The sequence below is a fragment of the Cryptomeria japonica genome, chromosome 6 (genome assembly GCF_030272615.1).
Source record: "Cryptomeria japonica chromosome 6, Sugi_1.0, whole genome shotgun sequence".
Lineage (NCBI taxonomy): Eukaryota > Viridiplantae > Streptophyta > Pinopsida > Cupressales > Cupressaceae > Cryptomeria > Cryptomeria japonica.
The window spans coordinates 42,920,528-42,940,907 of NC_081410.1; the positions used below are offsets into that span (position 1 = coordinate 42,920,528).

At 37.0% G+C, this 20,380-nt stretch overlaps 1 protein-coding gene across 3 annotated transcripts; it reads right to left on the reverse strand.

Moving 5' to 3' along the window:
- Nucleotides 1–326: 326 nt before the first annotated feature.
- On the reverse strand, nt 327–19,439 carry LOC131072145 (uncharacterized). Of its 3 annotated transcripts, XM_058008222.2 has the most exons (4): nt 17,439–19,439; nt 15,893–16,854; nt 984–1,049; nt 327–789 (listed from the first exon to the last, which is right to left on the reverse strand). In XM_058008222.2, the coding sequence occupies exons 1-4, from the start codon at nt 18,172–18,174 to the stop codon at nt 757–759; spliced, it is 1,797 nt and encodes a 598-aa protein (XP_057864205.2). In that variant the 5' UTR covers nt 18,175–19,439; the 3' UTR covers nt 327–756. The 3 variants fall into 3 exon arrangements, with proteins under 3 accessions (XP_057864205.2, XP_057864204.2, XP_057864203.2); XM_058008221.2 differs by having other exon boundaries at nt 327–1,049; XM_058008220.2 differs by lacking the exons at nt 327–789; nt 984–1,049 and adding an exon at nt 1,500–2,260 and having other exon boundaries at nt 17,439–19,434.
- Between the last annotated feature and the right edge of the window lie 941 nt (nt 19,440–20,380).

Here is a 20,380-nt window from a genome sequence, read left to right on the forward strand (position 1 = left end):
ATAAATAGCATTTAGAAGTGACTTATTTCTTTTTTAAGGTTTCAAGTTTTTTTTATTTCATTTTTTCTAATTTTCCACATTAAGGCCAAATTTGAGGGTCAAGGCACATCTCTGGAAACTCAACGAGTGGGAACCTAATGTAGCAAGTTTCTGGGTAATCTCGTGACATTACTCCGTGAGATGAATTAAATATGACATATAATACGCACATTAATCTTATATTTTGATGAATAAGAGTTAAAATTTATGAGAGGTGTTTATGCATAAGATGAGCGAGGAGTGAAAAAAATATATTGAACAAATTAGTTCCATATTAAAAATAGAGATGAAAAAGAGTAATTTTGAATATTTCTATTTAGGTATCCCCGTTGAGTGACAGAAGAATTTTGTATCCCAAAGAATCATTTGCATACCCGTAACGTTACAGTCGTACAGCATAGAATGTAGGGAGTAGTCATTCCAGGAAGTCAGCTTTCATGGAAGATCTTCACACTTTGTTGCAGACTTTATTTGATACTCGCTAAAGATCTATTGCTAACTATTCTCCTTTCAATTGTATATCTCACAAAAACATTACATAATCCACAATCTGAGGGTCTGTGTCACGATAATTCGTTGAAGGGAATAAACAAGGAGACTTGGAAGCGAGCATAATCACCAACCGTGTATACTTTCATATAAATTAACAGCTCAATAAATGATTTGGGACTAACTGTAATTTGGCTCCATTGGATAATAAACCAATGTAAATCAAAGTCAATGCATATTGCACCAAGCTTCAAGGTTTCTCTTTTGCGGCCAGCCCATCCAACAATCAGAGTAATACACAAGTGATCCATACAACACAGTTAGATTTCACTTCAAAAAAGTGCTCAATAGTCCTTTAATTGTAAATAAATTGCCTTAAAGAATGATGTGTAGAAAGTCTAACTACAACCCCGGAGAAAGAAATGCAGTTGCATCTTTAAAGAGTAATCCCCTACCAAAATTAGATTTTTTTGACTATTTTGGCTGATATTGTTACTTTCAGATTGCCCTTTCGCCAATTCCTGTAAGTGTGAATGAATTTAGTGGCAACACTGGAAATATTCTTACCAAAAGAACATTAGCATTTGGAAAACATAGATCTCATAAAGAAACATTAAAAATCATTATAAGTCTGTTTATCATTATCTTCAGGTGAATTTACTCTCTTTGTGATAAAAACCTTTAATACAACTAGTTAAACTTCATTTCCAGAAGCTGGTCATTTCGTCCAAAACCATGCAAAGGATAGATAACAGCAGTAAAAATGTGCAATCTCCTGGTGACCTATTCCCCATTTATCATAACTCTTCTTTTTGGGTTCAAGCAATCATACAAGAAAACTTTATTTCAAATCAAACAGAGATGCCTTGAGCAGTTTGTACGCTTGATGTATTTCAGTTTTCATCTTGTCAAGCCATAAAAGATGAATCGCATTTTTAAAAATATTAAGAGATTGATGAATTTTGGTAAAATGACTATAAATGATGCCACTGCAATAGCATGACCATACATTTCAATTAACTTGTACATAATGGGAAGTAGCACTTTGTATACAAACAACAATAAAGTTGGAGCATCCCAACTTAATCAGAAAAAAACAAACCTTTTGCCCGTGTATAAGAGCAGCAGTAACAAGGCATGCAAGAGCTCAACGGAAGTGAACATAACAAACTTGCTTACTATTTTCCCTTTACATCGTTTCGTTCTGGCTATCTTGCAAAAATGATTTCTTTCAGGAAAAGGAAAATAGCTCATGTGCCAACGCCCATAAAATATTGGGGGAACACCATTTTTTTCCCATTGATAAATATCAATAGCACATAAACCGAGGTTAACATTTTAGAATGGCTGAACCTTACAATTACTCATTTCCATCCCCACTTACCACTTCTGGCCTCTTACCTTTTCTGTGTTTAGACTTTTTTGACTTCATTCGCCGTTTCTTTTCATTCATGCCAACCCAGTTATAATCACTTGGAATGTGGAATGGATCTAAATCCACTTCCAGGTGATCCTCCAGGCATGTGGGTTCCCTAGTGGATTCATTTTCAGAACCCTTAAGCCAAGATATCCACGAACTTGATGATTTGGGAGCTTCGACATCTTTCCCTTTCAAATCCTGGAAAAACACAGGACTAGACACAGGAGTTGAGAATTCTTCTGAAGATTGCAGTTCCTCGAATTTACTAAATGTTACAACTACTCTAATTGTAGGAACAATTGGAATCGCCACCTGTAAATTCAGGTCAAGGCAAATGTCAGAATACTTAACATCAGTTCCCTCAAACTTGTCATTTAACAACAATATTGCTGACATACCAGATGTTATGTTTTCATACTAATGCCTTATCTTCCAACCAGTGTAACCCGACTCATGATTTCTTTGCTTTTAGGTTCATTATATGATAAAAATAGCTGGAGGAAATCTCATAGCACTAAGGAACATTTTAAATCCAAAAGTAAAATATGAAAGAATCAAATTTACACAATTCGTAACTTGCATTTTGCTGCTCGAGGAGAAATTATTATAATCAGAAGCAACAGCCAACAAGCTGTATTACTACATCGCATACATAGCCTGTAAGAAAATGTGGCATCAAAGTGAAAAATAAAGCCACAATATAGACCGTTAAAACTTTTGGACAGGATTTACATTGTTTACAAAATACACTAGAAAAGATAGATTAACATCTAAAGAAACAGAGATAAGCAGCACCACTTCTTGAATGAAACTATGTTGAAAGTGTGTGAAAGGCAGAAGATAAAAAATTGAAACTAAATATGGAACTGTCAAGGCCAGCGATGGCATTCAATAGCAGAGAACAAGTTGAGAAAGTCCCTATTAATGAGATTCAAGGGATTCGCCACAGAGGGAGCATCCCTAGACGCCATGGTGCCAGGAAGATCCAAACAATTGCAGATAACTGAGCACCTGTCCCTGTTAACGATGCTGTAAGTATTGGCAAAGGTAGATTCAGTAAACCTGTGTTCTTAATAACAGGTGTGCAAAGATGAGGCTTAGTATTAATTGAGCTGAGAGGTCTAGATCTGAGGTTCCATATCATTGTTGGTACCCTCCAGTAACTTTGTCAAAATCTAACTGTGCTGTAAAATGGCCTCTACAATCATCATCTCGCCAGGAGCTTAAGAATCCAATTTCACAAACATTCCTCTCACACAATGAATAGAGAGAGTGATGGTCATAGCTGTACTTGTAAACTATTTTTTATACAGAATTCATAAACCATCACAGGAGTAGGGCCTTGTGTGAAGGCACCAATGGCTGCAAGTCTAAGACCCAAGGGAGAACACTGTTTCATTTTCACACAGAGTTGCAACAACACTATGCAGCAGCTGCATACTAGGGATCTGGCAAATAAACTGAACAATATTTTCAGAATAGTTTGAACAGCAGAAAACTTGGATTTCATGGGCAAAACTTGTTTGCATTACTGACAGCTGCAACTAAAGGAAACTTGTACCATTTACTTGATGTATCCAGCAGTGAAAAGCTTCATTTGCAATATATGACCAAGCAATCGTGATTGATGTCTGCCATCAAAGTATTTACAGATAAACCTTAGAGATCAAGGCTGCTCTGTCCCAAAGACGAGAGATATATTAAGAAATTGACAATATAAGACTTTTGTGAAACAGAGAGGCTGCATCCCCCAATTTCGTATTCCAAATTCGTGGCAGGAAATGCTCAATTGGCTATAGCCATGCAACTGGAAAGGACTTGATCTTAACTAATTAAGTATTATGGCTTGACATCCATGCAAATATGGAAGGTTAGCAACGTTGAAAGGAGACAATTTAAATAGACGCTCTTAACTACAGTAACAATAGTCATGGTAAGAATAATGGTAGAAACTTTATATGTATGGGATATAATTTGTGAGCTAAGAAGACATCCCAAGGCCCAGACCTCCAAACTATTCTTTGTAAATTAGCAAGTAGGTTTTTTATAAGCTCCAACAGATGGAAAATGAGGATGGAGGGGAATATCATTTGCTGTAGGTTGATAACACAAATTTTGGAAATTTGTAATATACTGGAACAAACCATACCCTGAAGTAAACAAAGTTATCCATATTGTTTACAAAATAAGCTTGTCCTGTAAAGTGAACTAAACCCGTAGTTCTAAAACAGTGTAAGATTCTACCAATGATCCTATGGAAAGAGAGATGAACATTTAAAAATGCAAGATCACATTCCAGCCATAGACCCCAACACAAGCTGTGAACAAGGTAACAAAAACATGAATGTGCATCAGGCTCAGTATAAACTGTGGGCCATTTAAACACCATGTCTGAAAGGAAGGTAGTATAGATTTGGAAATAAGTTGCAGGGTTCGTCCCCCTAGGCCCCTGGTACTGGTCCGGTCCAGTCCTAGTTCGGGGTCCTGGTCCGGTTCACCTGTGGTTCGGACAGGGTTCGTGATTCACAGGTCTGGTTTGGACCAGGTTGAACCCAGGCGGACCCAGGTCGAACCCGGGCATCTGGCAGCCCCAAAAACCAAGGTTTTTTTGCAAATGTTTTTTTTTTCAAATCTGCCACTTGAAAAAAAAAAAAAAAACCCTAAAAGTGAGTTTTAAAACATAAACTTGGCTCATTTCTCCTCAACAAATGACTCGGATAGCGAGCAAACTTATAGTGATAAGTGGCATTGGCATTGGTTCATCTAATATCAATGTCAATGATGAGGAGGATGAGGAGGAGGAGAATGCAGATGGTAAATTAGAGAATCCGATTTGATGATTAAACTTTAAATTGTTGAAAGTTGAAACAATGATACTTGAATATTTTGTCATTTTGATATTAAACTTGATGTAAATGATGCTATTATGGTATGATTACAAGTTTATGTTAGTTTTGTTGTTTAAATGATGCTATGTGACATGCTAATCTTAATTCATGCTTATAGGCTGCATATATATATATATGTTTTTGTATTAACGAACCCAAACGAACCCAAACCGGTGCCCAAACCCCAAACCAGCAACTTAGATTTGGAATAATAAAAATAACTATTTGGCTCCATATTTCTTGAGAAAACCCTGGACCAAAGAGGTAAATCTTAGTAAGTAAAATCATCTGTTTACTAGTAATTGGTACAACTAGATGAACTGAAAGTTTTAATCCATAAAAGTCAGTCTCAACCTCTGCACTAGACACATTAACCATCAAAGACACCTTTTCGTGGACTGCCTTTAGAAACACCATCAAAATTTAACTTAGAGAAAGTTTGAACTGTGTTAGTGGAGGACAAAAAGAAAATTCATTGAGGACAAAGACTGAGATTTGATAAAATGCTGGTTTACAGAATAGTAAGCAGTAAGCATGATTTTCAAATGTGTGTTTCAAATTTTGGAGGAAAGCTAATTTATCTGTTTTGCCTGTCCATGGAAAATACTTACTCCAACCAATCATTCCAACTAATAAAATCTGGCAGCATGTTCTATCACTATGTATGATTACGACATTAGAAATGATGAATATTTTTATGACAATTAACAATTATTTCAAGTAAAACCGAACCAGAGGATTTAGGCCTCCTCATTCTGTAATATAATTGTTATTAAAAAAGCATGGTAAATGGACACATTGAAATTTGATACTTAGATTTATCAATATAGTTTCAAAAGGTTCACAAAGAGATACACTTGATATACATTCCCTGAGGTATGAAATGTGTCAATAGCTTAGCCTGCAAAGCCAGACATAAGAAACCAGTAGTCCTGGGGGAAAATATTTAAATTCTTTTTTTGAGCCAGTGAGCTTTAGCACCAAATGACTATCCTATTCAAGTCTATTTATGGAATTACATGACATAACCTTGATCAGATTTGTAACCATTGGTGTAAGAACCACCCTAGCAAAACCAGCACCATGCAGAATATGAAACCTTTCTTGTTTTATCGTTAAAAAAAAGAATGAAGCATATTCTGCAAAACAGTTACATCAATCAGAGCCAATCACTGGTAGATTGTATCCCTGTAAGGTTCAGATTAACAGAAGGTACCTTTGGTGACCAAAAACTTCAACAATTAAACCAGCCAAATACCCGTGGTTACTACTAAACAGTCACCATTTGGGCAAAATTAACCCCAGCATTTTTTTGCTTCCTCTCTGTTCTTTTGTTCCTAGAATAAATTAAGTGCTCAAACAGATATAGCATATATTTTTAGCTTCTCAAGGTTGATCCACTAAACAAAATAAGTAGGGGATCCCCTGATAAATTCGCAGCTCAAGAAATCAAACATTTAGTGAAACGAGGCTGAAAATCCATTTAACCAATACATATTCATCCCATCTGCTTTGATCCCAATGTCATTCAATATACTAAACCTCTTCAGATTGGCCCCATCAAAGTTTATAAATAGGCCAGTAGATTAAGATATTCTAACTTTGAAAATTGTCAAAGTCTCGATGTATGCATTCCAGTCTCCAGACAAACACAACTGTTACAGGTGGACGTAACATTGAGCACATGCATATGGGATAATACTTCAAGACCAACTTACAAATAATATCAAAGCCGATCAAGCCTGTGTGGAATGTGTCATATCTGTACAGCCATGAGGCATTACATGGAGCTAAATCTGTAGAGATGGGATTCTCTGCTTTGATGTAAGCCAGAACAAAGCTTGGCAACTTATGTTACAATCTAAGGCTGGATAATCAGTTTATTAGCCCTGTACACTGATGCCAATTTACTAAGAGATGCTTGTGCCTGGATCTTAGATGATTGCCACTATAGCTCTGTGCATTTATTATCTGCTATAAATATTGAACTGTTTTAGCATTCTGCATTGTGGCAAGGCAGTATATCTCCTCTAGAAATTTTCACTGTGGCAGAGAATTTTTAAAATTCCAAAAGTATGTCTGATTATTCAGGAATCCATTTTTATTTCACAATAAGACTGTTAAATTTTGGCAAATATATGCATTTTGCAAAAAATGTAGTGATTTTTGGTTAAGTGGCAATGTAAAATCTGTCCATACATAGGTATATCTGATTATTCAGAAATCCATTTTTATTTCACAATGAGACTGTTAAATTTTGGCAAATATGTGCATTTTGCAAAAAATGTAGTGATTTTTGGTTAAGTGGCAATGTAAAATCTGTCCATAAGGAATTTTTTTTGTTGCAAGTACCAAAACAAAGAGAAACAAGTTTTAGCTTTGGATTTGGCCAATAGAAGTGATGTTAAAGTTAAGAAAGTGGATCACACATTGTCACAGCGTTAGATACAAAACTCATGCCACTTGCAAGTTACTTGCAGAATAACTCAGCAGCGAGCTATTGCAAAAAACTAGCCAGAAACTCAACATTAACTCGTCATTTGCATTTAAAAGCTCAGCCGCATTTTTTTAAGTCTATTTAGCCCAAAAAACCTAAAAATGATCCATCTTCATGGTATTTGATTCTGTTTTTTTACAGTTCAGTAGGTGTTTAAGCTTGCCAGCATTTGGAGACAACAAATCACTTCTTATTCAAGAACATTTCAAAGGTGTTTAACTGTACACATTTTTTGTGTGTGCCTTCATTATAAATGGTTTGTACTAGACGGCTGGGATTTTGTTTAATTTTATTCCCCTTTTTTATCCGTTTTGCTAGGTCTATTCCTATTTTTCCAAAAAGAAAATGCAATCACAAGTATAAGAGGTAGCAGCAGGACCAGAGACCCTGCTTGGAAACTTAGAACAATAGGTACAATGTATAGAATGGTACCCTTAACCCTCTAGGGCAATAAAAAAGATCCTAAAATAAAATTAAATAATATTACCAAATGTTAAATGAAAAAAAAAATAAAAAAATTCTGTGCAACATTATCTAAGATAAGTCTTTACAAGTAAAAAGAACTAAATAAACCTTGTCATTCCAAAAGTCCGAATCACTGAATTTTGTGCTCTTTTGATCACTTCTTCAAAGATGTGTTATATGATAATTCCCATGTGCTCTTTTGGGGCATATGTTCTCTACTCTTTCCACCATTGGGAGGATGTTGTTGAGCTTCTCCCTCAAATGCCAAGGGCGAAATTTGAGAGTATGCCAACTTCAAAGGGAGACTTTAGAGCAGAGTTGATGTGGTGGAGAATAATTTGTGCTGTTGTTCTCTTCAAAGTTTCTGTTGCAGACTAAGATCGATTATGTACCTGAAATGCACAATTGTGAGTATTTCAATTGCATCCAATTATTTATTGCATTTGATGATGTTGCATATGGATGTCTCCGTTTATGCACTTGTTGAGTGTATAACTTTCAAAACTGGCTTGTGGATGTCTTGTGAAATTTGTGTTGGCAGACAATTAATAAATAGATTGATGATGTTGTGTCATTGATTGTGCACCTGATGCTTGCTGTTGATGGCTAGTGCATAGATAATTGGACGTGTACTTATTCACTTGATTGTGTCCCTGTTTGGGTTGTTTGCACCTATATTTACACTCGATGAGTGCTTGTGCCTGCCTCAAGAAGTATTAATGTTGTTGCTTCAAAGTTTGGTTGGATGTCAACACAATGACTAACATAGATCTTTTTTGGATAACTTTCATGATGATGTAGAGTTATACCATAGAGTACTGTTCACTTCTTGATTGGCCATTTTAAGAGGCCACATTTGGAAGATGGCCCTTTTTGATGAATTTTTTCATGATTGAGTTGCTGTTGTCCCAGATATAGTAAGAGTTGAAGATTCGTAGCCATCAGTGACCACTAACCACTTTTGATATCACATTAGTTGCAACTTCTGCAAACTGATGGTAGCTGAGATATTTATGAGATAGTACGTCCATGATTGGTTTCTTCGAGAATAGGATAAACCAGTTGAGTATCTTAAGGATGAGACTTTTTGAGTCTATCGATCCCAGACACTGGATTCCAATTATGTTGGATTGAGATTCAAGATTTTTGAAAGGAGATGGTTAGAGACTTTAAGATACCTCAACTGTCATATTTTGAGTGAGCACCATAGATGAGAGTGGCTCTCTGATGGTAAACCTTTGAGTTGATTATCTTTGATTAGAGTGTGACAACACTGATGATTGGGAGTGCAGATTGATTGTTTCGGAGGATGACTCTATACACCAATTGAAACATAGCCCAATCAGAGTGGCAACATCGAAAAATGTGTCATCTATAATCATGGTTGCATTAGATTGAGGTATGGAATTATTTGAGTGATTGATTGACTTTCATGCTATAAGCTAAATCATCATATTTTTGTTGCAGATCAACACATTTTTGACAAAGTTGCTAACTTTTCAGTGTTAACATGTGCCGTTAATAGTTCAAAAGTGTTTGGTTATAGGACTCTTAACAGGTCCACAACTACATTAGTCTGCAATTTTGTGCAACATCTAGTTCTTAATTTTGGAGTTACTTGATTGGAAATCTACATGATTGTGGTGAGATGGATCCATATCATTTGCAGCTTGATTTGAGACTTCAGATTACAATAAGTATAGTTGCTAAGTTTAAACATCTCATATTTAGTCCCAAGTCTACCTTAATTTTGGACTACATGGGGAAATTGATCACATATAACATTACAATATATCCCTATCCTTGTATTTCCTTAGTCTTAAATTCTTAGTTAACCACACCCTGCTCATATTGATTAGTGGGTGCTTGTCTAGTGGTTGAAAATGTGGTTAAACCACCTTGTGCTATATAATTGATTGATTTTCTTGTGAAATATCCTTTGACAAGCAAAAACAAACAAAAACTCTATGCTAGATGCAGCAAATACATTTTTATTGATTTTCAGATTTCTGGAAATAACTGGAAATGAAATAAACAGAACCATTAAGAAATTTACTGTCTGAAGACATGTTCTACCTTATTACATATTCTCCAAAGCACTCACAAAACTTAGTGTCCTCGGATAGCTGTTTGTATCCCTGAAATCTTCATGAAACTTTGAGAACTCGGTGACTTCTAAAAGTCTGGAATGAGTAGTGGACTTCCTAAATCCTAAATCCTGAACTTCATGGCTGATTAAACTACAGCGATCCTCAACGGATGCTGGATGCTGATCCCACGCAGTTACACTAACATGCAGACCTTGGGTGGCCGTCCAAGCTGGTTATCATGGGGTTTTCGTCCCAGGGCAGGCAAAGAGAAATAATAAAAATCAGAATCATCAATAATATCCCCGCCTTAACTCTTCTCCAACCTTAAGAAGACAATCAAACCTAAAATCCACACCCACCGTAATTCCTATAAATCAGGCGGCTTTCTTAATTAATTCCAGTGATAATACTTTTCCCTTAAAGTATTCATCAACTATGTATTTAGCGCCCCCTCCATAAAGGATAAGGAATCTAAAGAAAATGTTTGGATAATGAATTGCCATGGCCCCATCCTCATGACTGAAAATCAGGAGTCACTTAATTGAACACGGACCCCACCACCTTATTGATAACAACCTCCTCTTTATTCACTAAAATCGACTAAGTGTTGGAGGAAAACTTACACTGAGCCAGTTGTTTACTGAGCTACAGCGACGCTAGAGAGGGGACATGACATCTTAAGTGAATGAATATGATGGCTATGTTAATGAGTTTTATGTGTTTTGCGTTAAGCGGCTTCATTGTACTCTGCTTCCTTCTCTCCAAGTTCCTAAGCATATTAGTCTTTAATATTCTACACTAAAACTTTACTCCCTATGACATAAGAATTCAAAAATGCATGCTATGCTCCTGTTACAGATGTGACAACTTGTTACTTGTATACCAAAACCAGCAAAGGCATGCTACATCTCTGATGATGAAATTAGGCCTATACCCCCATGCTGCAATGCCTACATATTTACTCTCGGTATGCTTCTCAAAACTATCAAATGACAAGAATGAAAGAGCATAGATGGAGTGCTTCATGTGCATAGCTATCACAGTTTTGCATCTTTCGTAGAGGATAGTCACCTTGGCTTGGTAGACTCTTCTCTCGTCCTTCACCATTATCTTCTTCTTGCATCCGTTCTTTATTGGGCAACATTTGTTGCAGTACCACAAGAAAATTTGAACAGCTTGCATTCTAACTGCCAACTCTTAATTTTCATCCTGGAAGTGCTGCAACATCATTCTCAAGGTGTTGTCCATTTGCATATGCTGGTTTATCTCTTCAATCTCTTGAAGCCTGTGCCTCTTCAAAACTTTTACCCAAGGCTGAACTACGCAACCAAAATCCTGCGCTTCCTTGTCAATGAAAAGATATGGAAGCAAATACACACACAAATCTGAAAAAGTGTTAGCAAACCCTTTCAGGACACAGGGAAACCCTGCTCTGATACCACCTGAATTGTATAATGGGAACTACAAGCATTTTCACTATAATGTGAATTACTTCAGCCTTGGATGTTCTGTGTCATCCTAGGAGTACGATGGACAACTATCCCAACCTTCTATGCTCCCCAATGAGCATTATCAAATAGGATAGTGATACTCAATGAGACTTCCCTATTTTTCCGGTGTTCCTTTAGCTTTTGCTCTTTGAAGTTCTTGTTGCCCCCTCTTGGCTATTTGTACAAGTTTCTGACTGCTTGTGTTGGTGGTCTCCTGCTGTTTTGTATTTCTTTGTTTTCGTTCATCTCTAGATTTCTCTGCCTAGAACTTTCTACTGCAAATTACTGTACTCTTAAGTCCCGCTCACCTACTTTTGGTCATCCATGGACACTGATATTATTTCTTTCTTTCTTTCTAGATGCAAATACTAAACAACCATATATTTATCTCTGATTTCTATGTTCTTTAAGTCTGCCTTAATAGAATAATATTAAATTATTAAAAGATAAAGCTTATGGTTGTAATAAAGTCACCTTAATGGGGGTTGACCCCGCAGTGCAATAGCAACGTTGCAAGCCGTGTTGATACGGCATTCCTGGTTCGAATCTCTTGCTGGTCGTGTCAGTTGCGGTGATTTGTCTGTGTGCCCAGTGAGTTGTTTGTGTGTCAGGTTGTGATCCATGGATTTCAGCAAGTCCCTCTTGACACATTTGTTCCCAGTGGAGGTTTAGATGATCGTGGTGTTCATGCCATGTTGATCGTTCCCGGTGAAACTTTGACCTGTGGTGACTGTCATGGTACCCACTGGCTTCCCTTCGCACAGTATTCAAACCAATGCAGTGCGAGGTGGCAAGCAAGCGATGTGGATTAGGAAGTGGCGTACGGAGAGATAAGGAATGAGGTGAAGAGTGGAGAGATAAGGTGAGAACGAAGAATCGAATGGAGAGATAAGGAGAAGGATCGGAGTGATAAGGAAAATGAATGGAGTGATAAGGAGTGGAGAGACAAAACATACATGGAGTGATAAAGGTGAACAGAGTGATAAGGAGAGATAATTTCAGAGAACAAATATGGAGGTGTTAATACCTCATCATACAAAAAAGATAATGTACTCGGGGATGGGGTCCCCCTCTGTGGTCCCACTGGTTCAAAGCTCCAGTCAAAATCGATTACCAATCAAAAAAAAGTCACCTTAGTGACAAGTGCTTACTTTCCGTTTGAGTGGTTTCTTCTGCAATCTCTATATAAGAAGATAAACCTCTTTGTAATTGTTATCCTGTTATTTAATAAAATATTAAAGAATTGTGTTCTATTATTTTTGCAATATGGTATCAGAGCAGGGGTTATGTAAATTTACTAATTGCATGATAAAAATCACGGCCTACTTTTTTAGGAAATTGCAAGGTTCAAGGTTTTGACGTTGCCATTTTCTTTCTGCTGAAATCTCACAGTTTTTTATTTCAAAAATTGTGGAGATTTTCATCTAAAAATTGCACTGGTTTATTAATAGTTAAATCACATGCCACTTTTGGTCAAATTGCGTTGATTTCCAGATGAAATTGAGCCACAACAATGGTGAAATCATGACAGAAAAAAATCGAGGTTTTTGCATCATTTCTTTTAAGGAATCACACCTTGTATTCACAAATTTCTTAAGCTGCGATTGAGTTTTTCCTCGTGTTTAGGCTTATTTTCTGCAAAGTAAAAATTGTGCTTTAAAGATCTCATAGCTAGAGCAGATCCGACCACGACCAAATTTCTGAAGTAATTTGATTCATTGGGTTTTGAAGCCGTCCAACGTTTTTTACCAGCTGTTTTTTAACAATTTTTTACCAAATTGTAGAGTTTCTAAGCAGCTAGGGCACAGGATTTTTCCAGATTTTTGTTACATGTTTTTGGACCATTTTTCCCACATGGCTAGCATTCATTCTAGGATTTGTCCCTTATTTTTTTTAGAGATTTTCCTTAAGAAATTTGCAGAGTGTTGAATTCATGTGAAGTAGGGGTTTTCAAGGCGTGAAGACTGCAGATTTGTTTGTTGGCATGTTCTGTGGGATACAGCAATAAAGGGTTTATTTTTACAAAATTTGCATGTGTTACGGTTTGACGAGGAAGCAAATATGTTTTTGTCTGATTGGGCCACAATTGGCTCATGGAAAAAAGAGGCTAATGGAACAAACTCAGAAGGTTGGACGGTCTTCATGAAATAAAATGTGTTGAGGTACTTCTTGAAGTTAATGACAACAGACTTTGTCTTCATGCTAAAGATCCTCATGACGCTTGCCACAAGAGCAAGAAAGAATTACTATGCCAAGACGAATGATGAATTCCAAGAAGCCCACACTTTGAAACAAATAGAAAGCCAGTGTAGACAACTCAAAATGGATGGTTGCCTAGTTAGCTTCCGAGTTTGTGATCTTGGGAATCATACCCTCACAAGTGTTATGAGATAGCTTGATGGAGCTCAATGAAGTTGCTCAACATGGATTGTTGTCCAATGGCTCAGGAGGTTGATTTTAAGAGTTTGGGAGGTGGTAATCCCGGAACTTGGTAATTCAGCTCGAGAGCTACACCTTTACAAAGGTTTGAGGCAGCTAGATGGAGTTCCAACTGGTGTATGGTCTGTTTTCAAAGAAAAGCTTCTTAGGAATGGCATGTTCATGGTTCAGGGTGTTTATAGTTTGTTATGTTTTCAGTGAAGTAAACCTTCAGGGGAGATATTAGACTAATATTAAATTATTAGACGATAAGGCTTACAGTTGTGATAAAGTCACCTTAGTGACAAGTATTTTCTTTATGTTTGGGTGGTTTCTTCTCCAATCTCTATATGAGATATATTGTTATCCAGTTATCCTGTTATTTATTTAATAGAGCATTAAAATATTATGTTCTATTATTTTTGCAAGCCCACAAATAACCATATACACTCCACTGCCAAACCTTCAAATAACTGAAAGAATGTTGCCAGATTAATGTATTGTAAACATGTGATCCATCCATTCTCCAATTGATGTACTTACATCCACCATTAAAGAATTATTTCATAGGCCAACAGGTTACAAATATTTCATGCCACAAAAATCCAATGTCTTCAACGCAAAGAAACAAAGAAAGAAAAAATTATATCAATTTCCTGACTGTCGAAAGCAGGTCTATGGGTCTCAAGTATTGCCAACTGCAAAAGCATGGAGTCTAGAATGAACTCCAACATCTAAATTCGTATTTAGTATATATAATTAAATGCAAAACCACCAAAGAAAAGTCTAGCTAGGGATGGTGAGCCTGAAAATGATTAAATCCTAGAGCAACTTACAAATGATAATTATATATTACAAATAATCATGTGAAAGAAGACCAAAAACAAAGAAGATGAAGCTGATGGAGAACAAGTATGAACACCAAATCTGCTCTAATATGTAACAAAGCATATAGAGCAGAAGAACAAAATTAAACAAAAAAGGGGCAAGAAATCCCAATGATGATTTCTGTCAATCAATAACTGTAAATTTAATTATTTAAGTGATGCTTTAATATGATACACCACAACACAGATTGTCATCTATATCCCAAAATAAAATAAAAACTTCAAAGTTCAAACAATTCCTCCGCACTAATCATGTCCTATGTTTATCAAACAGAAAAAAAGTTAAAACAGCTCACAAAATGTGAATGCAAAAGAGGTACTACTCTACGAAGTATGCCAGAAAACACCACTAAGACTCGAAAATTTATGGATCTGACAAATCTCTCTTATGCTGAAGAAATTTCACCCAGTATCCATTGTCCAACTGACTAAAAGTCTTTGAAATTATGATTTTAAGGAGACCATAAGTGCCACTGTCAATATTAACCTAAGCTTCATTAATTCTTTAAAATAACTTTCAGCCACTTCTCAGATGTACCAAGTCCAAGGCAAGTGACTCTGTATATAAAAAATCTGAATTCAAATGAAAAGCATACTTCTTTGAAACTTATTAAGCCAAATAAAGCTCAGTATGGCATGCAGGAGAAAAAGAAATCAACCATTCAGCCACAAAAGGTCTCATCCACACAAGGAAATTCAAAGTAAGCGAGTGAGTCGGAGCACAAAAAATTGTAAACTTGGCTTTCTAAGTAGCTGCAATGGCACTTGTAGTGTTCAAAATAGAATAGCAGAAATTACAGTAGGCACTAGGGTATAATTACATAAGTATGAGAACTATTTCCAACAATTAAAGGAAGGGCCAAGGTATCATTAGATAAGGTAAGAGAACTTTTACTGTCAACTAAATGAGGGACCAAGGTCCAGAGAGCAAGCATTTTAAAGAAAAAAAATGAAAATAACTGTTCCGTATATTTCCTATCCCCATGCATGCTGATGAACCTAAATGGCTAAATCATATGAATTTTGTCACTCATTATTTCATTAACCATCTAAAAGTTCTCCATAGAATAACTAAAAATTCCTGGAGAGGTTTTGTGATTTCAGTTCTTGATTCAATGTGAGGAAAAGCATTAAAAAAATATTCCTTTTCTGCATTCATCCTACATTTGCCTGTGCACTATATCAGTCAGAGGAGTTCTTGTTGTTTACCTTGACAGGAAAAGTTCCAAGGGGCAATTTGGTTGTTAACAGTTCCCTTAATCGTCGAACAGCTTTGACCTTGTTTGCCAAAATATCTAGCAATGGTAGCAATTCTTCGGTCTTAAGTGGAAAGTCAGGGGTAAGCCATAGCACTGGCCGCAACCCTTTTTTGAATTCACTTTCATGTTTAGAGTCACTGCTTGTGCTAGCCTTTTTGGTTTTATCAGACTCCTTTTTGCCTTTTTTACTAGCTTTCTCTTTTCCCTTCTTCACAGAGACTGAATCATCAGATTCAACTGACCTATAACTACTACTCCCAGTTAGATTTGACAACTTATTTGGTGTTCCATTAGGATCGTCTGCAACTGAACTTTTACTGCCTCCAGCTTTGACATCCTCAATGCTAACAGAATACCTTGAAGACCCTGTCCTTTTAACTCCATCAGCCTTCAATGGCTTTCTGGTCCAACCAAACCATCCCTTTTTCTCTTCCTTACTAGAATCAGCAGGTTCAGCAGTCCCATTCTGCTTACCATCTAATGCACAAGCAGAATCATTTTCATGCTTGCTGCTTCCATTTCTGCCGAAAAATGCCGATCCATCGTCTTCAAGCCCTTCATTTGTATCATAATTTGTTGTATTAAGAGCATTTTCTAATTGCCGTCTTTCCTCTTCAGTCAGAATCTCATCATACACCCCTGGTTCTGCCTCAAATCTATCACTCTCTGCCCCAAAAAGCTCCTCATCACTCATGGCTCCTGGGAACCTCCTGGATCTCACACTGACCACGACATGAAGCATATCATAGATTTTAGCCTTCCAGGGACCTACAGTTTCAGTCCTCTCCTGGCGTCTCCAAGTCAGCTGTGGCACAAGCTCAGACTGGGTAACATCAATGCCAGGCCGATACAGACTGGTCTGAGACATCTGAGCCACCTCCTGAGCAACTTCAGCCTCCGATGGAAAGGCACCTGCAATAAAGAAAGAGAAGAGTTTTTCAAAGCAAATAGTTGGTGAATCTTTCCAATTCAAAGAAAAATAAAAATATGTATCATACCCTCATATTTGAGGAAAAGCTTAGATTTTAATATGAACACGTGTGTTTTGGTCCTTTGACAGATCTAATACTTTTGTTTACTAGGAACACGTGCATTTTGGTCCTTTGACAGATCTAATAGTTTTAATTACATCTGTAGAAAATACAGGGCAATCTGTTTGACAAAGTTGCTATCTGGTGAATCTAAGTTTTGCGGATTTTGTGAAATATTCACCAATCGTAGGAATCATTTCCAGAGATAACTGAAATGATTTCCGTTGAAGTTCCATTTGAGGTCATGCCATAGAACAACAATTGTGCCTTGAACTAGCAGACGATGTCACCAACGATTTGGCATCTTGGTGTTATTCATTCATTACCATTTGAAAATAAAGTTACAATTCAATGAAAGCCGTATTGTGTATGGAATAAAAGCTTTGCCCAAAAAAACAAGCTGCAGAAGTGTGAAAAAACTAAATTAATCAATCAGACAGATATAGCCTAAAAAAATTCCCTGACCTGCACCCTCAAGGGCATTGGTAATTTCCTTCTCCTTGTGGTTCAGCATAATGAGTGAGCCCGGTCCTAACTTCCCGTCCTCTGTCCCTTCGCCCAGAAACAAAAAGCTCTGATCGGAGCGCTGTATCCTAAATCCATCGAATCCAGCAAGAGTCATGTCCGCCCTGAAATTTGAACCTCGCTTCCAAATCTTATACGTGTCAGAGGGTGCGATACGGCTGATGAAGGGGATCACAGAGCTCTCGAACTGGAAATTGACCTCCATATAGAAATCCCTCATTCTTCGCAGAGCAGCAATTATGCGGGGCAGACGGCGGCACCATTTGGCCCAGGCCAAGGGTTGGTAATATCTGGTAATAATCAAAGCAAGGCTGTCCTCTCTGGCACACACAGCCTCCTGCAGTGCACTCCACCCCTGCTCATTCTGCAGGCTCCAGTCTGCACCAGTTGCCATTAGCATGTCCACAGCAACAGCATCTTTAAGCCTGACTGCAAGATGCAAAGGGGTTTCCCTTCCGGGCACATCCCTTCGGTCTATGGCTGCCGATACAATGTCTGCACGCTCTTCAGCTAGAATTGACTCTTCTTCTGTGTTAACCTCTCCAGCCTTCGGAAGACGAGGAAGTGTGGAGAAAATCTGGCGTAGCCTGTTATAGTCCCTGTTTGCGACTGCCAGATGCACTGGACTGTGCTCATACTGCTTGATTTCCAGGGCGGAGAGCTGTGCCATGGCCATGGAAGGGAAGCTTAAATCTGAAAATACTACTCCTTCCTTTCAAGATTCTCAAAAACACCCTAGCCGGTCACATAAGAATTTTTCAGAATTTAGAAATTTCTACACACGAACTAATTATTAAGGAAACCAATGTACGACAGGTCAAATGGCCTTTGGCTGCAACAGTACATCATCAGAAAAACTACTGGATAATTCAACAACTTTATATATGGGGTTCTAGGGTTTCAACTGTGAATTTTTTATGCTTCAATTGAAGGTTTGTACGGTTTCAGTTGAGGATTTTTTAGGAGAAATACAGTTTAAGAATAACAGAGATAGAGTCTGCAGAAGACAGGTGCTCCAAAAAAACCCTCTATGAGGAAAAAAAAGTCGTCGTTCATATAAGATTTGTAAATAATACAAAAGATCGTATCCAGCATTTCAGTAACAATACAGCCATTGTAATGGTAGGGCAAAGGACTAATGGGTATACACAAAGGCTATCGGATACTTCAAGGCTTCAATTTTTGAGGATTTCGGGATTTCAAGTTAGGGTTTTTTCTTTTTTGGGGAGGCGAAAGGGCATAGAAAAACCAAAAATTATCGACTGATACACAGTCGGCGGAGATAGAAAATGTTTGTAGATAACAACAGATACTCAAGCCCCACCCACAATTATTCTCCCCGCTGGTTACTCAGTAAGGCTAGCGGACAATCCACGGCTTTCTTCTTGTCTGGGTTTCCAGGGTTTCAAATTCTGGCTTTTCTTGGGCAGATCATGAAAATTTTAAAAATAAATAAAAAACAAAATTGTCTGAGGCATAACAGGGCCTCTGTAGATGCTCAGACAGAACTATTCTTTAAATGGGTCAGTCCATCTCGATCAGAAAAGCCCAAGAGCTTCGAAACCATGACCTCAAGATACCCTAAGCATACAGATCCTCTACCTTAAAGAACTACAGCTCGTGGATAATGAATGTTGGTCACTCCGATCAAGCCCAGAAATGGGAGATGACACAGGAGTTCTGCTCTTACCTGCAGCTGCTGCTCCATCAAACTGTCAATTCAGTCATATATGCTGTACCTTCATTCATTCATATGCTCTGTTCCCTTCTGCCTGCTGTGCACTGCCCTGTTCTGTTATGCCCCACATGCCAAGAATTAATTGGCACAGGTTTTCATCCCACAAAGAAACCTTCCCTTGACCATCAATTGGAAAGATAAGAATACACCGTAATACCCTCATAAACAACATATAATTTGCAGCGTTTAGTAAAAAATTGAGGCTAACAGAGCTTAAAAGTCTTCAGTAACTATAGCATTATTACTTGTTATCGTATATTAGTTGTCTAATTCATTTTTGTACAGTTTCTTAAACTTTTTGGCTGGCCCTGTTGGGACCTGTCCTATGAATTGTTTTAGAACTTTTGAGTTAATGTGTCTTAATCATGGTCCCCTTTAATAGTTGGGAACAATTAAGCTTACCTTCTCGCTTCAACTATATTTCAGAAGGCCTACTCCTCATATGTGGGATTGAATCTCAAGTCTACTCCTCATGTTTGGGATTGAATCCCAACCTTCCATGTGAGGCAATTGTGTTTTGCCATATTTGAATGGGTTTACTCTTACCTAATAGTTTGTTGGGTAGAGCTGAAATAAATTGTTTATTTTTTTAAATCTAAGTTTGTATGAATTGATTATTTTTGTAAGTTCTGTTTTTATCTAGAAGTAAGTTGTTATAATTGGATATTTTTCATGTTGTATTTGAATTTTATAGAAGTCGATGATGAGGTTCTTTTTTGCGGATGTAATTTTGCGCATAATGTAGGTGAGATTGTAATGAGGATTTTTATTTTAATTCTTTTAGTAGAAACACTTTCCAATTAATGTAAAATAGGAAGAGAACATGTTAATATCACAAAGTTGGAAACAAAACTACAAGAGGTCCCACAAAAAGACTATTGTTTGCAAGTGGTCTTACAATACTAATTCTCTAAATTAAAATCTATAATAAAATATTTAAATGAGATCTTTGGGAAGGTACTCTAAAGCAAAGATATAACATGTAGAATGTTATTTTAGCTTAACTTTTGTAACAAGTGGTGTAAGGTGTGTGTGGAACAATAATATCACATAGGTTATAATAAATATATGGCCAAATCCCATGAAGGAGGTCATTATTATCCTATGAAGTTAATAATTTTAAATATAAATCCACATTATAAGA